Source organism: Triturus cristatus, chromosome 12 (genome assembly GCF_964204655.1).
Source record: "Triturus cristatus chromosome 12, aTriCri1.1, whole genome shotgun sequence".
Lineage (NCBI taxonomy): Eukaryota > Metazoa > Chordata > Amphibia > Caudata > Salamandridae > Triturus > Triturus cristatus.
The window spans coordinates 142,710,258-142,731,826 of NC_140595.1; the positions used below are offsets into that span (position 1 = coordinate 142,710,258).

The window sequence follows — 21,569 nt, forward strand, 5'->3', positions numbered from 1 at the left end:
CTTCAGTAAAAATTTAAGGAGAGAGCAGATTGGAGCTGACAGTTGTTTTGTGAGAGAGGACGAGATTCTGGCAGGTATGACATCAAGCGGTGAACCTGATTTCACATTTGAGTTTCCACCTCCTCCTGAGTCAGTGGAGGAAAGCTCACCAGTGAATTTACCTTCGAGCACAGTGACAGATCTGTGGTTGTGGTAACCAACTGCGATCTGCCAGCAGAGATGATCTTATTATAGATAGTATCAATTTTCTGTATAAAGTAATCAGCTATTTTATCACAGAGGATTTCAGATGGGGCTTCCTCCAGATCACAAGCTTTAGGATTTGTAAAAGCTTTCAGGATCTGGAACAAAGCTTTGGGTGTGTTCTCTGCCTGGCTTATCTGTAAGGCAATATAGGATTTTCGAGCCAGCTTTATATTTTTATGATACTGGGTAAGGGCAGTCCTGAATTTCTCTTTATCATTGATAAGATGGGTCTGTCGCCTCTCCAAATTCTTGCAATTACCTTTTTCTTTACGAAGCTCAGGTGTAAACCAGGCCGCCTGGGCTTGTCTGGATTTATTAAGTAGTGGACCTTAAATCCCCAGAACTTTAGATCACTTCTGGACTCAAGAGGAAAATTTGCCAAGGAGAAGAGCTGGAAAGCTGTGAGGTAGAGTATTGCCCTTGTGCTGTGTGCTGACTGGGGTTGGACTGCATTTGCTGCTTCTGCAGAGGAAAGGACAAATGTTATGTTATGTTATGTTATGTTATAGTGTGTTTATATAGCGCACGGCTACTCCAGAGGAGTGTCTGGAACTCTGCTGTAAACCTACTTGAAGAAGAATCTCCAAGGGCCTGTGTGTGCTGGCCTCCTGCTTTGAAGTCTCAGGGACACAAAGACTTCACCTCCAGCTCCCCTGAACTCTATTGCTGAGAGTTCTGACCTGCCAAGAGGGGCCTATTCTAGTTTTGTGCCTCTGGAGGTTGTTCCTGCAGTTGGAAACTGGAAGCAATTTAAAAAAAGCAAGAAAACCAGTCTCTGATGCCATTAGCGATGCCGCAACCTACACAGAGGCCAGGGACACCGCTTGTGAAGTGCACGACGCACCGCCCGGCCTGCACCGGCGTTCCCACAGTTATCGGCCGTGCCTGACGACTGCGCTCGCACCGCCTCCATCACCGCCTGCGCCTACATCACAGGACCGATAACCACCGAGGAACCGTCGCCTCACCGTCGACACAATCGACTTTCCATGTCCTGGCCTTCTCATGGACACAATGTCTCACCTTCCCCGTGGCAACAAGGGAGCTAGCCTCGACTTGGGCATGGACGCCTCACCTCCATGACGCTGTGCATCGTCATAGACTTTTTTATCCAAAGATACTGTTTGTTTGGGGGTCCGTGTGACTCCATGCCCGACGCCGAGCACCTCGCGGTCGGCGCCGTACTTTGGATTTATTGCTGTTACGACGTTGCAATAGCCCCAGGTGGAGCTATTTGTTTTCTACAAACTTTATTTTTGAAATAACTGGTTTTCAGTGCTATTTTACTACATGTATGTAGGATTTTTGTTGTTTTGGCCTTGTTGAGTTTAGATAAAGATACTTTATTTTTCTAAACTGGCGTGGTGTCCATTTGTGCTGTTATCACTGTATTACTGTGTGTTTTGAGTACAAATACTTTACACATTGCCTTAGGGATAAGCCTGTCTCCTCCTGCCAAGCTACAAAGGGGGTGAGCAGGGGTTATCTAGAGTGTGTATCCCCCTTCCCCTGACTAAAAGCAAAGGTCCCTACTTGGACAAAGGTGCATACCTCTGCCATCTTGAGACCCCCAGTTGTAACACCCCAAAACTGTTCTGCCCCAGAGTAGCAGATAAGGTCACAGACAGAGTCAGTTACCTTCCAGGTGGGTTCACAAAACTGCTTTCAAAAATTGCAGGTGGCAGATTAACTGTCATATTTGTATTGTCATAACAAGTCCTTGGTTCCAAGGTTCTGTTAGAATGTAATAATTTGAAACATAAGCAGCTTGTGCTGAGGCTGGCAAGGATAAAGTCACGTTTCGGTGGGCTGAATTAAAAGCTTCAAAAGGCTTCCCGTGTGTGGCCTAACTTCATTTACCACAGTTTTTGGTGACGTGGAACAGCCTACTCTCTTCAGCCTGCCGTATGATGGTGTGAACTCAGCATGACAGGAGAGCGCTAAACCAGGCCGGAGTTTATAAGACACACAAAAAAGGTTTAGGATGCAACCCTTTCTAACATACTGTCAATATGCGCTTTAATGGAGAGGGAAGCTGTTTTGCTTAACTGTAGTCACTGGTGAGAGGGTTCAAAAGAGTTTAAGGCGCCAGTGACTTGAACCAGCAGTTAGGGGTGAGCAGCGCGAGTGTACCTGGTTCTACGGCATGCTCTCTGGATCATTCAGTGCTTGTGGTGGAGCTTCAGAGCATGTGGCCAAGGAACCCTCTGTGAACCACCAGCAAATGTGGTGGAACTCCCTGTGCATGTAGCAGCCAGCATTATGAGAACCATCACAGTGTGTCCAGCGCGGGCTGCTGTATTCGCAGCCATTGTCTCATGTGCTATATGTTAGAGAACAAGGGTACCCCCAGTATTCTGACCAGGGGTGAGCAAGTCGTTTTCAAAAACACAGGTCTGAGAGAGGCCACTAGGGTCCTCAGGTAGCCTAGGCTACTAAATTATTCTGAGCAGCGTTAGTCAAGTAGAGCAATGCTGAGCAGTTTTGGTTGTAACAGTCAACGGTGTTTCGATCTCAAGAAAGTAAGACCATCATCAGGACGATGGAAACCGTTGGCCAAGGGGACTGTTGGGCGGCTGCGGGGGACCACTTGAAGAAAGAAGCAGAAGACCCGTAACAAGGTCGGGTCGAAGGTAGCACCCCATCAAGCGTGGGTGTGGGGGAATTAATTCTTGTGGTTGGCAGCAGTAGACGCGCGTGAAGTTAGGAAGTCTTCTGGGAACAAGTTTCCAAGTCCTGCTTCTTTCTTCAAGTGGTCCCCCGCGGTCGCCCAACAGTCCCCTTGGCACAGGGTTTCCATCTACTGCACCGCTCGTGCCTCCTTCCCCCTTGACCATCCGGTCCGGCTCCAAGGCTCCAAACTTGCCTCTTGCCTAACAATACCAAGATCCCTGATCTGGCCAATTGTGTCCTTGTTTCTTAAGCAGACTCGATAAAAATTCTACTTGCTCACATTTATCTCGTCCTGATGATGGTCTCACTTTCTTGAGATCGAAACGCCGTCGACCGTTACAACCAAAACTCCACTACTACATTTAATTCATTTGGAGTTTTGTTCACTGTTGTTGTCAATGCGATGTAAATTTGAAATGTCCCTGGCACCCCTCACTTCACTCACTTTCACTTTTTATGTGAGCACCGGTACTATTACTAAGAAATTTACTATGATATTCCATTTATGCTGTTAATAAATGTGATGTCATCCCAAACCTTGTGTCCCAGCATATATTGCATAACCAGTCCCACGCGGACTCCTCAGCATTGCTCTACTTGACTAACGCTGCTCAGAATAATTTTGTAGCCTAGGCTACCTGAGGACCCTAGAGGCCTCTCTCAGACCTGTGTTTTTGAAAACTATTGTCTCATCTGCGCCATCAGGGTAACCTCTGCGAGCCCCAGGCTGTTATCTACTTGCCTTACTGATTTGCATGTCAATGCGGTGATGTGCACACCTTGTGAACTGAAATTCTTACCGGCTGCAGTTTTTCTTAAAGGAGCTGTATCCTTAAAGGAGCCGTATCCTTATCTTGCTCAGTGTTGTGCTAGATCACAGTGAAGCGCACACTAGTTTATTTAAAGGGAAAAGAAAAGTCAACTCAGCAGTGTGCTTCACAGTGCAGTGACGCACACACCAGTTATTACACAGCGCGGTGATGTGGACACCAGTCTTTTGTGGAAAGAAATCTATACTAATAATTTCCTAGTTTCAGGATTAGAATTTCTTTTATTGATTGGAGAAGAGCTTTTATAGTGTTTTCCTTTGCTCTGATGTCAGGAGAAGTTGGAATTAGGCAACGTGGAGAAAGTTTCACTTGCAGCAGCACTGCCATTTTTGCAACAATCGGGGGCACAGGTCATTCAGTGGGAAAGCTGGATTGACATATTCAACAACTACTTATTAGCTTTGGATAGTGAAGAGTATGGTTCTGCAAGAAAAAAAGCAATTGTGTTAAACTCTTTAATTTCAGAAGCACAAAGAATGTTTAAGTTTTTGTCAGTGGCATTGGATAATGGTGCAAGGATTGCTGATGCTTATAAAGAAGCTATATGTAGATTGAGCTCTAGATTTGTGAAATAAACACATTTTGTCATGGCAAGTTTTATACATAACCACAGCATGTGGGGGTGACAACTGATTAGTGTGTTTCTAGGTTGAGAGAGTTATCGGTGAAAGGCCAGTTGTTATGGGTATGGGGGATAAGGTGAAAAGGGATCAACTCATTGTGCAATGCAGGAGTAGGATGATCCAAGAACAGCTGTGGGCAGCAAATAATCCTTCTCTTAAGGATGCTATTGGCAATGCAAAAGTGGTCAAAGAGTCAGAATTTAGAATGCAGGAGATGAGCAAGCAGTCGTCTACCGGTTCAACTGAAAATGGTGGGGTTGCTGAGGTTGGAGAGTTGGTGAAAACAAGAAGCAAAGTAAGAGCTGTTGGTAAAAGTGGTCAAAGAAGGCAGAAGAGTTCTGCTAACAGACCAAGCTCAAGTAGGGGTAATCGATGTGGAAGGACCTTTCATGGGTTTGAGAAAAAAAATGATTATGCCATTGGCAAAGAGTATAGTAGATGTGGTAGAAAGGGGAATTATGCACATATGAGCAAGGACTGGCCTAAGTTCAAAGTGGCGGTGACTAGTGATGAAAGAGATGAGCTGGTGTGTGATCATGGTGGCTTCAGAGAACGCATTTTAAGTTTAGGTGATGATGAGGGAATGGAGAGTAGGAAAACTAGGCCCAAGGCGTGGCTCATTTTGGGAAGTTCTAAAGTAGCACTTATGGTTGACACTCGTTCATGGTACTCCATAATTCCTAAGGGCATTTTTTACAAGTCATGGTCATATATTCAGTTACTGCCCAAAGACATTAGTCCAGGAGGGCAACAAGAGGAGGAAATAAGTATCTTGGGGTATTTTATTTCACCAATAAAGTTCAAAACACGAGAGACACAAGGGAAGGTATATGTGTCAGACAACGGACCACCTATTCTAGGTTGGATATATCAGTATGATCCTAATATTCTTGCGAATCCAAGAGCATTGGAAATGGTCACAATGGTGGAAGAAAACAATGTGGAAAATGTTTTGAGTGAAGTGAAGGAGGACTTTCGAGAGGAGTCAGGGGTCCTGGAGGGGTATGGCCACAAGATTTGTGTAAAAGCAGGTGTAGTGCCTGTAAAACACAAAGTTTGGAAGGTTCCAATTGTGGTGAGGGAAGAAGTAAGTCTTATGTTGTGTGAGATGGTGAAGGAGGGCATCATTGAACCTGTGGAGGCTTTTAGTTGAATTTCACCTGCTGTGATAGCTAAGAAAACTGACAGACGCTTGCGATTTTGTGTGGATTTATGAGGCGTGAACCAGAACATAATTGCGGATAACTCCCCACTTCCGAACATCAAAGAATTACTCCTTTTGCTCAATGGTTGTAAGTACTTTTCAAAGTTGGATTTGAAGGGTGCTTACCATCAAATTAGGTTGCACGAGTCCTCCAGGGATATGACAGCTTTTATCACAATGGATGGAACATTCTATTTTACTAGAATGCCATTTGGATTATCTTCTGCAGCAAATCTGTTTCAAAGAATGATGTTGCAAGTATTTGAGAGGGCTTACTAACGCCATATATTTCCCGGATGACACTTTGATATATGGAGCAAGTGTGGAGCAGCACAATCAAATTTTGAGGAAGATCCTCAGAAAGGTGATGGATGTGGGTCTTACCCTGAGTAAGTAGAAATGCGTCTTTCTGTGTGAGGTAGTTGGGTCATACTATTACCGGGGAGGGAGCGAAACCGAAGAGGGACTTCCTAACAGCAACAAAGGTAGCTCCACATCCCAATGACAAAGATCAGTTACAGTCATTCATAGGGCTCATGGACTACTATGCAACATTTGTGGATAACTTTGCAAAGACTGAGGATTTGAAGGTTCTATTGAGAAAAGGGGATCCTTTCAAAGGGGGTGATGTTCAAAAAATGTGTTTTGAGAAAATACCAAATAGAATGTGTGTGATGCTGGTATCCTAGTACTGTTTCTTTTTTTTCATTAAAAACATATTTTATTGATTTTATGAATATTGTACAGGGTGTATAAACCTCAAGCAACAACTCAACATTAATAGCAGTCATCATATATCAACGTTTTGGTCTAGTTCCTCGAGTGCTTTCTGCAGCAACAAAAGTCCCCTGACAATTATCTCCATTATAAAACAAAACTGTAACTATACCTGTACCACTACATATGTTTAATCTTGGTTGTGCATCTACGTGTTGTATTAGTGAATGATTCGATAGACCCACCATCTTCCTATCTATGTTATCACCTCTGTATCTAATTGGTCCTCTGCACCATGGTGTAGTTCCAGGGGTATATTTCTAGAAGTGGCCCACCTAGCCCATATTTTGCCATGTTTTTGCAGGCATCCCCAGGCAGTGAAGACAGGGAGTTCCAATTCCATAATAAAATCCAAACCTGCTTTCCATAGCGCCACTCGGGGTAAGTTCTCCGCTTTCCACAGTTTTGCAATATCTCGCTTTGCTAGGGTGAGACCTAGGAACAGCAGATGCCTTTTGTACCTATTTCCTCCTATAGTGTTTTTACTATGCAATAGTGTTAATTTTGGAGATCTCAGTAAGTCCCAAGCTAGCACCTCAGTTGATACTTCTTTGAAATCTGTTCTCACTGTTTATACTAGCGCATCAAGGGTGGGTACTGTCTTATCCCAGATCCATGGTGGTATTGAGAAGACTGTATAGCCTTTGTGTTGAGCTCTCTGACAGAAACTGAGAAGAAGTACTCAGTCACTGAGTGCAAGGCATTGGTGGCAGCTTGGGCGGCGGAATATTTCAGAACATATCTGTGGGGTGTGAACTTCAAAATGAAGACGGATCATAAGCCGTTGATGAAAGTCTTACCTCCTGGTGGGGCAGGAAAAATGTCAGCCAGAATGGCAAGATTGGTGGCTCGCTTACAAGAATTCATATATCTGTTGAACACATTCCTGGGTGGGGCAATGCTCAAGCTGATGCCCTTTCACATTTATACGTGAATTGGAAGCTGGTTGATGGTGAGGCTGTTCACAGTACGTAGAAAGAAGGAGGGAGAGGTGGCTTGGCTGGAAGAAGCTGCATGCTATAGAGTTTGTGTTTTCACTAAGACAAATTGGGTGCAGGAAATGGGTAGAGATTAAGTTTTGCAGGACATTTACAAACCTGGGCTGGCTGGAGGTAGAAGGGAGAGCACAGTTGCAGTGTCGGTGAGACCATTTGTCAAGTTACTTGATTAATTATCTGTCTGCGAAGGGTGTGTTTTAATGAGGGGAGGCAGATTTATACCAGACGAGAATCTTAGAAGGAAAATGATCCAGTTGGCACATGAGAGGCATCTGAGACAGACCCTGACTCAGAGAAGAGTGAAGGAAAGTTTCTGGTGGCTGGGGGAGGACATACAAACCTCTCAATGGGTGAAAGGGTGGCTGGTGTGCAGGGAGAGTGAAAAACATCTTAAGGTTGGTGTGCAGTCTGAAATGGGTCATTTTCAAGATCCAAAAGAGGTATGGCATACTGTTTTTATAGATTTTATTGGACCTCTGGCAGGTTTGAGTCAAGATCCGAGGTTTGCCTTGGTGCTAGTGGATGCTTATTTCAAATGGTTGGAGGCCATATTCATGAAGGATATTTCTACAAGAAGTACCATTGCCAATTTACCCAAGATTTTTAGGAGGGATCGTTTCCCTCATACTTTGTTGACCGATAATGGCACCCAACTTCTTGTGAATTTAAGGAGTTTTTATCCTTTTGTGGTATTAGGCATCACAGTACCACCTTTTATAAGGAAATGGTATTACAGAAATAATTATTTGCATGGTCAGGGGTACCATGCAGTTGGCCCTGCATGGTGGTATGGGTGTTTCTGTAGGAGTCCAAGAAGCTATATGGGCACATCGTAACACTCTCAATATGGGCCTCAACAGATCCCAATTTGAGGTTATGAGAGGACGCAAGGCAAGGACTAAATTGTTTCCAGGGTGATTGGAACGTAGGGAGGAACCATGTGCGCCTTGAAAAGGATCTAAAGAATATAAGATTCAGAAAGGTAATTGGGTGAAGCTCGTGGATGGTCGTGTTGGCAGAGGTCTATTTAAGTTTAGGGGTTCGTTCAAGGTCAAGGATGTGTATGAATGGTATGAGGTGTTAGAGAATGGAAGCAAGTGGAACAGATGCAGAGTCGCTTTGTATCAGAAGGGAGGTGAATGTAGCAGATTGGTGGTGGAAAGTGATAAAGGATGAAGTGGTTTTATGCTGGCAGGAGAGGGAGTACCTAGTTCCATCAACACAGATGGACAGGGGATTGATGGGGCTAGAGGTATTGGAGGGGCTCTGCAAGATGAGAGAAGGGATTGTCAAGTGAGAAGAGAAAGAAAGAGTCCTGCATATCTACAGGATTATGAGTTGGATTCAGCTTGAGTCTTGCACACTGTTCTTTTGGTTTAGCCTTTTTATACTTTATTCTAATATTCCACAACCTTGTTTGTCTTCTTCCTGTACGCTTCTTTCAATGCTTATGTTTACAATTTGTTTAATTATCTTTGTTATATTTATTTACAGTTCTATGTCTTTATTACTTACTGTAATATGAAAGAGGTAAGATGTGTCATATTTGTATGGTCAGAACACAACCTTGGTTCCAACGTTCTGTTAGAATGTTATAATTTGATGTATAAGCAGTTTGTGCTGAGGCTGGCAAGGATAAAGTCACATTTTGGTGAGCTGAATTAAAGAGCTTCAAGTGTGTGGCCTAATTGCATTTACCGCATTAACATCTTCCTGGTCACCACTAAGGCTCCCAAACAGCAAGGGATGCTTCCCAGGTTGAAGCCACAGTTTAACAGTGGGAGGCATGCTCAGCCATGCACTCCAACCTTGGGTTCCAGCGCAGTACAACAGTCTACTGCAGTTTCAACCACACTCACCCTGCCAGTTCTACAGCCGTCCATTCCCAATTGGTCAGCTGGTTCTGTCACACATGGGAAACCCTTTATTAGCTTTTATTAACTTTGTTTGTCCCTCAGTCCTTCTCCACTAAGACGAGCAGCAGACCTTACACTTCTTATTCTACTGGCCTCTTCCAAGTCCAGATGCGCTCTAAAGATTGTGGTGGTGGGATGTAATGTGTAGTCAGTTTAATAATACACAGTAGTGATTGGTGACCTCCTCTAACCTAATCCCAAAAATGTTCCCAAAGACCAGCATGCCTACGTATTTCAGCAGTTTTTGCTTGTCTTCCTACATAAAATCCTAAAGTATCAAGCACTCATAAACTCCACCCATATCCAGCCTTGTTGAAATGAGGATCCACCCCACCAAACTTCTCCTGATTGGCTTTAGAAAAGGATTCTTCCCAACTGTATGCAGCGACAGGATGGTTGAGAAGGATACCAGTTTAAAAAGCTTAAACATTTAAAAGCTATCCTCACACTAAGCCCTGCTCAAAGCAAACCTCTGAGCAGAGGCCGCCCATCTTGATCCTCAGTGGTGCCATCTGTGCATCTCTCCACTCCCTACTCCTACATTTCAGGGCAAGTGTCCAGCGATTAATATCCCAGTCGTCCTTCTAGGAGAACCATCTCTATTATCTCTGAGCAGAGAGGGACTTTTCACCTCATCAGCATACAGAATACTGGAACTTGAGGCAAAGGAAACTAGCTGAACTTGGTTTAATAGTAATAAAATACCCAAGCAGCACAGAGTTGGCTTTTATAAAGTCACCCTTCTACTAAATTTATCAAAAATCTACTTCAATGGAATAGATTTTTGGTGAATGTAAAACAAACTTTTAATTAACTTTCTTTTATTTTCCTATCCTGAATTGTGAAAAAGTGACTTTTGGTTACAAGTACGCTTTGTGCGTATGTGCTTGAATACTTTTAAGGCATGGCTTGGTGTCATATCATGTTTCCTCTAGTATTAATACAAGTGTTGCATAAACCGGGGCAGAGCCTTTAATGATTAAATTCCCAACCATGTTTCCAATTATATAAGGGTCTGAAGGTGAGCTTTACCGTGGCATTAGCACAATTTAAATAATCCAATCAATGCTTAATATGTGCAGGTGTTGAGCACAAGCACACATTTTTGTACACCAGGGTTTATTTTCCATCATCACTTTGACCCAGAGCAATAGAGAGAGACACTGAAGGCAGGGGGGGTTTAGGAAAATGTGACAAAGAGAGAAAGCAGGGATGTAAAAGTACCAGCAAGGTTGAAATATAGGGACAGGGAGTGTATGGTTGTGGAGACCCCTTGTTTGAAGATTGTAGGGATGGGATGTGCAGCTTGTCATTTGTAGGCATCGAAAAATTATAAAAATGTCACTGGACCTACATCTACTCGACATAACTTTAATGTACTTGATCCGTAAACTTGTCTCAAATTGTGCGATCCTAAGCAAATGTTTTTTACAGAGCCACCTTTTCTTCAATATCACGTAAGAGCACCTTCAAATATGTCACTTCTGTATTTCTGTTGTGGAAAAAACTCTTTTGCTTGATTTAAGAGACTGAACATTTGCTCCACGTATAATAAAAATCTAGCCCACATACAGGATACACATGACCCCTGGCTTGCCTCTTATCCACCAATAGCATTGTCATCAAGGCAGAGGCAGGAATGTTTTCGAGTTCATGTTTAAAAACTCACTTTTAATAAATAAATTGCTGAAGCGTGATGTGATTGCGTGCTATCATTTACAAACAGCACATTTTCCATTGAAATGACCGCAAACTTTACCACTAACAGGCAGTTTTACGGCTATAACTATGTAGTGTATCTTTTTACAATAATCTGTGAAGATAGGGTTTCATCAAAAATATTTATAATTTATTTGCACATCATCATATTAAAATGTTTTAATCATCACACAGACTTATAACAAATGTGCTTTTATAACTACTGAAATAATATTTTGAAATCTTTGTACAGTTCATTTACAAGCAATTTAAATGTAGTGTGTTAGAAGAAAAACTGACACCCCACCACCTTTCATTCTTTTTGTACAACACAATACTCAAACAGCTTACTTTACAAATTCTCTAACTTTACTGTCAGTGAAAGAAAAGTAAACACCAAACCTCCAGGATAAAATAAGAAGCAAATTGAAAGAAGACATGAGCTGACATTTGACCTTTGTTTCTGAATGCAGAGAAACTGTGACAAGATAAAAACACGAATTTAAGGCATCTGTATTTTTCATTCAGTTTCTAAGTGAACAGAACATCTTGAGGCCTGACTTGGTGGAATTGCACCTATACCCTTCAAGATGTCATACTTCCATGACTTCTGCATCAGTTGGCCAAGGAGCTCCGAATAGAAAAGGGTGGAGCACATTGATCCCCTAGGTGTCATTTATGCATGAATGTGTTAGAGGAAGAGGGCTGGGGTTACGTGGATCCCAAATGCATGAATCAATGTGAAAATGCGAGAGGGAAAAAAATGTGCTCACTTTTGTAGGGCTTCTATTATGGTGGCTGATGCATAACTGCATATGCTGACTTATGTTCTACAAAGTGCAAGCATTTGTTAGGGTTTTAATGACTTAGCAAAACCGACTTCGGTATGATGTGACATACGGAAACGGGACATTGGTCTGACTCCTGACTTGCTGTTCGTCAGTTTTCTTTCATATCTCCTTGTACCACTATCTGTTCCCATCCTACTTACCCTCTGTGATTCTATGAAAAATCTGCTCTAACCTCTACTACTATCGGCTTTCCACCCTAGCCTTAGCTATCCTATCTCACGTGTAGCTTCTATGTATGGTGCATGAACTTCTTTTTCTTGGAAATGCTTGAATTACTCAAGTTGAGACAGCATTGTATGACAAAACCATAATATGTATTGATACACTTACTTTCTGTAGTTGACGTTGAGGTTGGCTGTCATCACTTTGCCGCAGATTAAGAGAGCACATGTGCCAGTTACTATATCTATAACTGTTGCAATGCAGCCACCGTGCATCATGCTGAAGTGAGGAAAACAGCAAAAATCAACACAGATCTATTTTCTAGTGAAAACTCAATGCACGCTTCAAGTACTGTTCTCAAGTACTGTTCTTCTAATTTCATCCCTATCGTTTAGTCCCACAAATTTAGTTTTGGCTTTAAGATCCTACCTCCCAGCCTCTCACATTTATCCCTTGGATCATTTTGGAGTTCTCAATTGGTTCCACTTGTATTGATTTTCTGCTTCTTAAATACATCAATTATGACCCAGTAAATCAAATGATTTTTGTTTTACTCTGTGAACGATCCCTACTGTCTCGCAAATAGAGTACCACCTCCTTTACAAAATGGCTGGGGGCAAGAGAGGACAATTTCCCAATCTGAAATGGTTGTACACACGCCAGAGTGCCTAAACTGGATGCTGCAGACAAAGACAAATTAAAGATGAAATTAGGTCACTGTGAAGAAAATGGGCAGTTTTGATAGCCTTAGTTGCCCAAATTTACTGTCAAAATTCTACTTTTCTCACTGACCTGTCAGACCAGCACTTATAATTTTAAATGCCATTCTGATAATCAGACCGGGTTGTGAGAATCCACATTCTTCATAGCCAGTGCCCTGAGAAGAAACAGAGGTAGAGAACACAACTGCCTAAACCATCCCAAACTCTTGAAACTAAAGGTTAAATCCCATGACAGTTAGATGAGGATTTCAAATAAGCCTACCAAATATATTTCTTGCTTCACATAAAGACACAGGTCTCAAAACATTTTTAGACACTTGATAAACATACTTAAACATTGTGATCCTGTAAACACTGGAACCATCTCCAGAAAAAGTATGTCTCCCTCAAACCTTACCAAGCAGAAATGGATCAAGGATACGACTCAAATTGGTCTGACTAACTGCCCGCTATGTCTGGCCCACTCTCTCCACACCTCACCCATTTCGAACTACCCTTATTTTCCCACCTCACCATGTTTGCACCACCATCAGGAGATCAGGAGTACTTGCAATGCCCAGACGTCGAATTCATTCTTTATCTAATGGAGCATACATACTACTTACTTCTGGAGAAGGTAGAACTGAAGTGATCCAACAGTTAGAGGCACCTTTAAATAATGGAAATGGCTTGCTTGGCAGGAAAAACATGCTGAGACAAAATCAATAATAGCATCAACTTCTAGGATGTTTTGAGAGATTTCTTAACGGAAGGGAACCTTCCTCAATCATATGTACAAGATGTGGAAGATAACTATTGAATCTGCTAACTAATGTATTCGCAAGGATGTTGGATCGATAGTTTTGTCTTAATCGAAAATTGCTAGATGTTTCAATCCCTGCAATTAGGTATAGGTTCCATAGCCTACATTTTCTATTGAAAATTGATAAACGCACAAAATGTATTTGTCTTCAGGTCATAGGATTACTGCTCAATGAATGGAGACTGAGTAGGTATTTTCGCTAAATAATAATATTTTTTGTATTGTCTATGTTTGTTCTCTTTGAACAAAATTCAATAAAACATTTTGAACTCAAAGAAAAAGAAAATACTAATGCAATTTGTCATCTCAGACTGCACCAACACAAGCAGATGGATTAACGATTCTCTAGATAGCAACTTCTTTTGCTGGAAGATATATTTCTCTCTCATCCTCAAAAGTTTAATTAGATTATGACCTCACTTTCCTGCTTTGTATAAAACCCGTTGAAATCTCAGGCAATAAAATTAAACATTCACCACCAAGACCTGCATGGTTGCACCTTAGACATAGTGCAATTGGGAACAATGCTTTTGTTATATAAACCGTCTCTGGGCTAACTTTGGCTGGGGAGTACTTCGGCTAAGATTATCCAGGACAGCTTGGAACAGACAGGGACCAGCCTTCGCCAGATGGCAGGGGCAGACCATGGAAAACCTAATACTCAACACACTCCGCCCGAAAAGACTATCCAACTTTTTCTTGGTGGAGAGAGTACACTGAGTGCTGGGGCCTCCACCACGCCCGGGGCCCCCACACGTACAATCATAGCTCAAATTCTTAATTTCAGGGATCATGATGCTAATCTGCCGGCACTCAGGTCGCATGGAGACTTAACATATGAAAACGCGACCGTTAGATTCTTTTCCTGACTTTACTTTCCAGGTACAGCTCCAGCACCAAACTTTTGACTCTATAAAAAAGGTCTCTGAGAGAAAAATATAAAATATATGATAATCTACCTAGCCAAGCTGCGACTAATCGTGGAGGGCAAGTCGCATCTCTTCACGTCTCCAGAAGAAGCATGGGATTGGCTAGAGGGCTGAAGCAAAGCGGAACGAAAGTGAAACAAGAAGAAAGAAACCGGATCAGGAGAGACCTCGGACCCGCAGAACCTAGAACATCTATACAACTCGCTGGAACACAGAAAGGGTCCTGCTCTGAAGTGAACATGACTAACACCTGTTATAAGAAGGGTGCTATTCCGGGACGGGAGGGAATGTAACTGGGGGCCAGGTGGTCTGTGCTCAGGCTGGCATGGCTAGGAATTGCCCGTGACTTGGCCTCGCCTGACGAAAGGATGCAGGAGCAACTGGCCTAAGCAGAAGTAAGTGCAATGGTGATGATTTAAGGCATAGGGTTGACTATTATTAATAACGTTTTATTCATATATATTGGTGGCGGGGGTAGCGCCCTCCCACAGTTCCATGCACAAGTTTGGGCGACAGGCACTCTGCATGTTGAGGAAGTGGGAGATAAATAGCTCACTACACTGGGAGGCAGGGAAGTTGTTACACAATTGAATGGTTATGCTCATCTGAAACAGAGATCGGGAATAGCAGGGGTGGAGAGGTCGTTGATACGGACGTGCTCAGCTGACGCCCAGAAAGCGAAACACTGCCGATACTGACAGAAAGAACTACTCAAATATGCATATGGTCATGGAATGCGAATGGGCTGGGCAACAAGATTAAACGAACCTTGGTCCTTCAGCATGATAAACGGCACTCACCTGATTTTGTTCTGCTTCAGGAAACACACCTGAAGAGCAATCACTACAAAGCACTAGACCGCTTTGGGTATAAATTCCTAATACATACACGCTACTCCACAGATGCACGGGGTGGATATTCTAGTCAAAGCCTCAACACCATTTGTAGTTTCCAGGATATGGTGCGACTCGCAGGGCTGCTATTTGGCCATCTCAGGTACATGGGAGGCCATCATCCTGAATCTTGGCCCTGTGTACATCCCACCCAGACTGCATACCGAGTTCCTCCCAAAGCTAGGGGCTCTTCTTTTGGAACTCCCGACACAACCACTATTGCCGGGTGGCGATATGAATGCAGTGATGTACCCTGCCAAAGACAGACTGGGGGTGACACACACTGTTGACGGACACATGTTAAGTGGTTCTCGTGTGCCCGGTGTATCCTTTACCTGTGTGGTTCTCACATAGGCGTGTTTTTTGCAGTAGCTTAAGTGGTCCTGAAGAAAGCCTAGCCTTATCTAAGGCGTGATGGCTGAAACATGTCGACCATTATATATTGACTGATCACCACAGTCTATATTTCTGCGACTGGTGGTGCACTAGATTTTAATCCTGGTCATGCACGGCTGTGGAATATTACAGTAATATTTCTCTTATTTGTTTGCCGTTCTTGAACTAGTTTTAATCACACCATTTTCACTTAACTGTTTTTCCTATAGCACTGCACCCCTCACTCACACTATAAGCTCTTTATTTGTGGATTTAGTTTATCCTCCAGTGTATTTCAAAACATCCCTGAGCTCCTCCCTCGCAGAGAGGGGGTTGTAGCCCCCAGAGGAACTAGGTTTTTCCTTTGGGAGGAGAATCCCAAATGATGAAGCATGTCACCTATGGTGAGTGAGGGATTACGTCCTACAAAGGGATTGCCCTTAGAAATATCTATTGGGCTTAGTCTGTTTCTACACTTCACTTTATTATTTATTTGATTTATAGACCCCAGGGTTTCGTACTGTTGTTTTGATCTGAACGTTGGGGAATAAACCCTGTGCGGTCTTTAAATTTTCCCTGAGACCCCTGGCTTCGAACCGTTTTTGTTAGTATATTGTCCAGATATACAGTCCTACTTAATTTGTAGGAACCGTATGACATTACTAGGCACCAGGCAGATACAGCTCCAATAAGTGCTGCACCATAAAGCACCTAAATTCGTTAAGGTATGCTGCAGGATACATTTGAGGCAGAGAAGGTACTAGTGGTGCAAACAACATTGAGGGAGAAGTAGTGGGGCTGGAGAGGCACTCCCCTATAGAGACAGAGAACCAGAGAGCAAATACAGGGATAACAGATGCCAAGCAGAGCAAACTGCTCTTCGATACAAAGAAAACCGGAAAAACAAGACAGGAGAAAGAGGCTGTGTGTCATAGCAGTGGAATCCCTCATATGCATTTGCAGGGCACTCCATGCATTCTGGGGAATATGCAAGGGAGGGCCTAAACAATTGATCTCATTATATGCTGCTGACATTGCGTTTCATATTAATCATGCGGACACAAATATTTCTCCACTAATGAGAGAAGTTTTGAGAAATGGCAATGTGTCTGGTCTTAATGTAAAAACTAGAGCAATAAATATTCCTGCTGATGCCTTGTCCCAGAAGACACCAGCTGAACTATCCTCTGCTTTGGAAAGATGACTCAGTGTGACATCTAGGGATTAGAGTACACAGAAACCATGGGATAGTCATAAGGGAGAATTAAGGCACTGTGTTTACCAGGGTGTTAGAGCAAATAGAAAATGGCTAAAATTACCACAATCAATGGCCAGCAGAAAGCCCATTATAAAGATGATTGTTATACCTTGGTTACTGTTCTGTTATACACTACTATCAGTGCCTTCAACCTTCCTCAAACAAATAAGATCTGCCTTGATCAGGCTCACCTGGGCAGGCAAATAGCACAGAGTATGGTGGCATATATTAAGAATGCTTTATGAAAATATCAGCTACAGATATATTTTATTATGTAGCACTAGTGCAACACATCAAATTTTGGTTTGGAGCTGGGAAGATTCTCCCACATGTACAAGTTGAAAGTGAATTAGTAGACCTAGTCCCACAAAAAACAACAATTTCGGGGAATCAAAATAGATCCACTGAACAGATTAACCCTGCTGACTGCAGAGTGGGGGATTGGTATTTCAATGTGTTATTTATTGATTGATTTAGACCTCTACTGAGGTCAACAATAAGAATACTAAAAGACATACATTGATAAATTTACATAATCGCAATAAATACCATTGATACTAAAACAATGGTAAAAAAATATTTATAAAATTGTGTAGATTATTACAAAAAATTCATTTGGGGGAGAATAAATAAGAGCAATCTAATCATTCACAGTAATCACTTTATGTCTAAAGCGTAAAGGATTTAAAAAACGATGCTGAGCCTCTACTACTTCTTTATTTGGACAGATATATAACATGTGGGTTAGGTCTTGTTCCCTTCTTTGCAAAGCTTACATATTCAGGCATCCTCAACAGAGTTATACCAATGTTTGGTATAGGAGTTCAAAGGCAGGATCCCCAAGCGAGGCAAAATAATACAGCGTTGCATGCTGAGTTAAAGAGTAAATTTCAGATACTGCTGATAGAGCTTATATTCGAGAGAAGCAGAATAAGACAATGAGAAAGCTGTGAGCAATAGGCTGAATCTAGATCAAAACTAAGATGTGGCATCATATTTTTTAAGAACATTTTTAGAAGGGCCGGTGACCAGGACTGTAAGAGTGTAATTGTACACTTGAAGAGTGATAAGATCTGCTTCAAGATTTTTGTTGAATGTAAAATTGCACAAACCAATCTCAAAGGTTTCGAGCTTTAATAAAGCTCTTCCAATATCTTTTTCTGCGAGGAGTTTATTATATGCCCACGTAATTGTATTGGCCAGGGCAATTGTATAAGCACTAGTCAGTGACAATTCGAATCGAAGGGCCTGGACTGCAGTGGCCTGACTAATGTTAGTTATTTTCCGTAAAAGTTTCCCTTCACATTTGTGCAGGAAATGCCATTTTGTATTGGAAAATGTTCTAAGGCATACATCAGGGTAGGCGGGATCTTTATCTCATATATTTCCAAGACAGCTTGAAAATGCCTCTTTCCTGAGTAAATATAAAAATTCTTTAAGCATTTACTGTGGCTTTTGAATCTAAGTGCCATGGATGAGAGTTATTTTCTAGTGTCTGTGAAAGTATTCTCCCTAGATATCCATGCTCCTTTACCATCTCTACTGGTTTACCTCCTAGTTTCCAATTAAAGTGGATGTGATGCTTCTATCCCCTGAAAGGGACCACTTTTGTCTTCGAAATATTTACTTTCAAGTGGGGATTGGGACAAATTAGTGTTATACTATAGAGTTGACAATATGTGCTTAACTGAAATTACATTCATCTGTAACCCTAAGACATTGGAACATAAGGCAATATCGCCGTATGATAAGCTTAGGACCACAAAACTTGGGCAGTCATACCAGAATAGTAGTTTCTTGTCTCTTCACAACTTTAAATCCATTTGGGACGTGACAAGCCTTGATATATTCCAATATATCAGGATACAACATAAATTTAAATCAGACGCTTGATGTTGAAACAAAACTAACCAAGTCTATGCTGGCACACGGAGCGTGAAAGTTGGTTTCAAAGTTATACATGGATGTTTGTAACTTTGAAAGATAAGTCCTTGTAGGTAAATAAGGAATGTTGCGCCTAAGAATATGGAAAGCGAAAGAAGAGAGAAATTCCCAAATTGCTGGGTCTACGATTAGAGAAAAGATAGGCGTCTGTAGTTGGTAACCTGAATACATATTTTGTTACTGTGTAAAAACTAAATAAAGTTTTAAAAAAGGCAGGAGAACATTATTGACTCAAAGACAACCCCCATGCAGTGAAGAATAGTCCCTGGCCGTGCAGGAAGTCTGCCTGACCTGATGGTTCCGCTTATAGGGTTCTGACACCACACCATATGCCTCCACAGACGTCAAGGTACCCTCAACATTAAGGTGCTTATAATATAGTGGTAAACTCTCTCCAGGATCTGCTCGGCATATCAGAAGAGGTTCAGAATGACTTCAAGGCTCATCCGCTGTATTGACCATTAACACTAACGAGGAAACGACCATTAGAAGGACACACAGCATCATCCCAGCAGTGGTTTCACCACTTTCCAGAAAGACAACTTTTGTCCACAAAATGATTGCCAAAGTAATTGATTATGGCCCACTAAATCCCACTTCGAGCATATCTCAGCCACAAAAATAGGATCTGAAGAGATAGAAATAATAGGTCTCCCACTTCTGCCTTCGCTTGCCCTGCTCTATGAGTGATAGCATTTTGCCTGATCACATGTGGACAGTTGCCTGTATAGGAAGGAGCCCATTACTAGGGCTGATGTGCCTGGGCCGATTGACTAGCCCTTTATTTTTACTATCTATATATCTATCTATTTTTAAGTTTTTTGGCTATTGCATATGTGTGCAAAAAATAAAAAAAAGCACACTTACCAAGACCAGACCTATTTACTTTTCAATGCGAAGAACAAAAATACAGTAACTACATCAAGAGCGCTACAGGTATCGGCAATAGGTAAAGTTGGTCAAGTTTAGCCGAACAATTCAAGGAACTGGTCATTCTGTCAAGCTGGGCTGTAGCAGGCAACACAGTGCTATGACGTAGCCAGCAACCCATTGCCAGCAGTGCCAAAGGATTATTCTACAAGAGAAAAGGCCGTAAACAGCTGCACTCTGAGGGATCGTACCATGACCAGGCAAATTTATGGAGCAGAGTGGCACAGCACTCTTCACATAGCATTCAAAACTGCTATGTTGGTTCTGTTGGCGTAGCTTAGTTTCAAAAGCACTTTCGGATACATTACTTGCAGTTCAGTGCGAAGCAGGTGAACCTATCACAAGTTCATGTGACAAAGGGACAGGCTATTTAAACTGCAGCACTAGGTTTGAAGCTTGGTAGGAGTAGAAAAGAATTCCCTCAAATCTCAGCACGTGGTAAAGGAGTGTCAGAAAGTGTGGGGGGATCTCTTGACATCTCATCTAAAGTGAACAATTCTGGGTCTTGTAGGCAACATCACTTTGTGTGAGACATGGCCTCTGTTAAGGCACACTTATCTTTTTATTCAAAATGGTAACTATTCTGAATTCCAGCATTAGATCACAGTAACAATGAAACCAAAATACTCCATAAAACATGTTATGCTGCTAGACGGCATTTGGGTTTAAATCAATCCAGTTTCCCCCACAACAGACACTGAACGCATGTGACTATTGGACACACATCTTCTAAAGCAAGTTTTCTTGCATATTTTGATCAATTACAACTGGCCCTGTCTATCTGCACAGACCATTAAGGGTTTACTCTTGCAGAATTTGATGCCAATGTTCTCTTCAAATATAGCCTTCTTCCTAGTGAAATACCCTGCAGATAAATTGATATCCTATTTACCTTCGAACAGATTTCCTTGCACACATATATCCCATACATATTTCCTTAAAACACTTACAAGTTACAACAATTCAGCCCTATTACTTGGAGTAGACGCCCGCAACATCTGACCCGCTGGGGTTCTCTTCTGAGTGACCTGTAGCCCTTTCTCTGCAGTTTCTATCTGGCAAGTCCAATGATCTACTATGAATTGCCATTGTTGTCGATCATTTTGTTAATTCTCTTTAGCCAGAAGTGCCTTGCGTGACAGCCAACATTAGTCCAACTATTCTGCTGTTGAAGGTACAATGCTTTTCCTTGAATATCTGGGATGATCACTAAATTCAATCACTTTTCGTTTGTTATTGCAAACTGAACCCCTTTTATCATCTTTATTAATCTGCACTTTCCCCTTTAATGGACCTGGTCAATGTTCTGCCTAGTCTTCCTTAACGTACTGAACAAGAAATATCCCTTCAGTTTGCACAGCACCCATTATAAATTAGAAGAAAACATAGCGAACATTAAGATGAGATTTACCGATTAGAATAAAGAGTACTTAAAACTTTAAGATGAATGTGGAGTAAAAGAAAACAGAACAGAAAGCAATGTGCAATTAAACACCAGGTTCCAAGACATAGAATACATCAGACTCTACTTACAAGGGTGGCCCTTCCAAGTATGGGCCTATCTGGAACACTCCCACTACTCTTTTTTCTTCACGGTTCAGAAACATGGCATATTCCAAGCCAGCTCCTTCTATATCCAGGTTTCTGGTGTAGAGACGTGTCTTCCGTGCCTCGATGGGCTCAATATCTGAATGGAGAAAGAGAAATGAGTAATGAGTATGTATTTGGCTTGTACGGA

General features: G+C 42.0%; 1 protein-coding gene across 4 annotated transcripts in view; it reads right to left on the reverse strand.

Moving 5' to 3' along the window:
- LOC146772922 (acyl-coenzyme A thioesterase THEM4-like) overlaps positions 1–21,569 on the reverse strand; it is a 120,540-nt gene that overhangs the window by 27,552 nt on the left and 71,419 nt on the right. For 3 of the 4 annotated variants that reach the window (XM_085637577.1, XM_085637580.1, XM_085637578.1), the window contains 2 exons: positions 21,365–21,518; positions 12,147–12,257 (listed from right to left, as the gene is read on the reverse strand). In XM_085637577.1, the coding sequence (XP_085493703.1) occupies positions 12,147–12,257; positions 21,365–21,518 (265 nt within the window). The remainder of the gene's footprint in view (positions 1–12,146; positions 12,258–21,364; positions 21,519–21,569) is intronic. The other variant, XM_085637579.1, reaches the window with a different exon arrangement.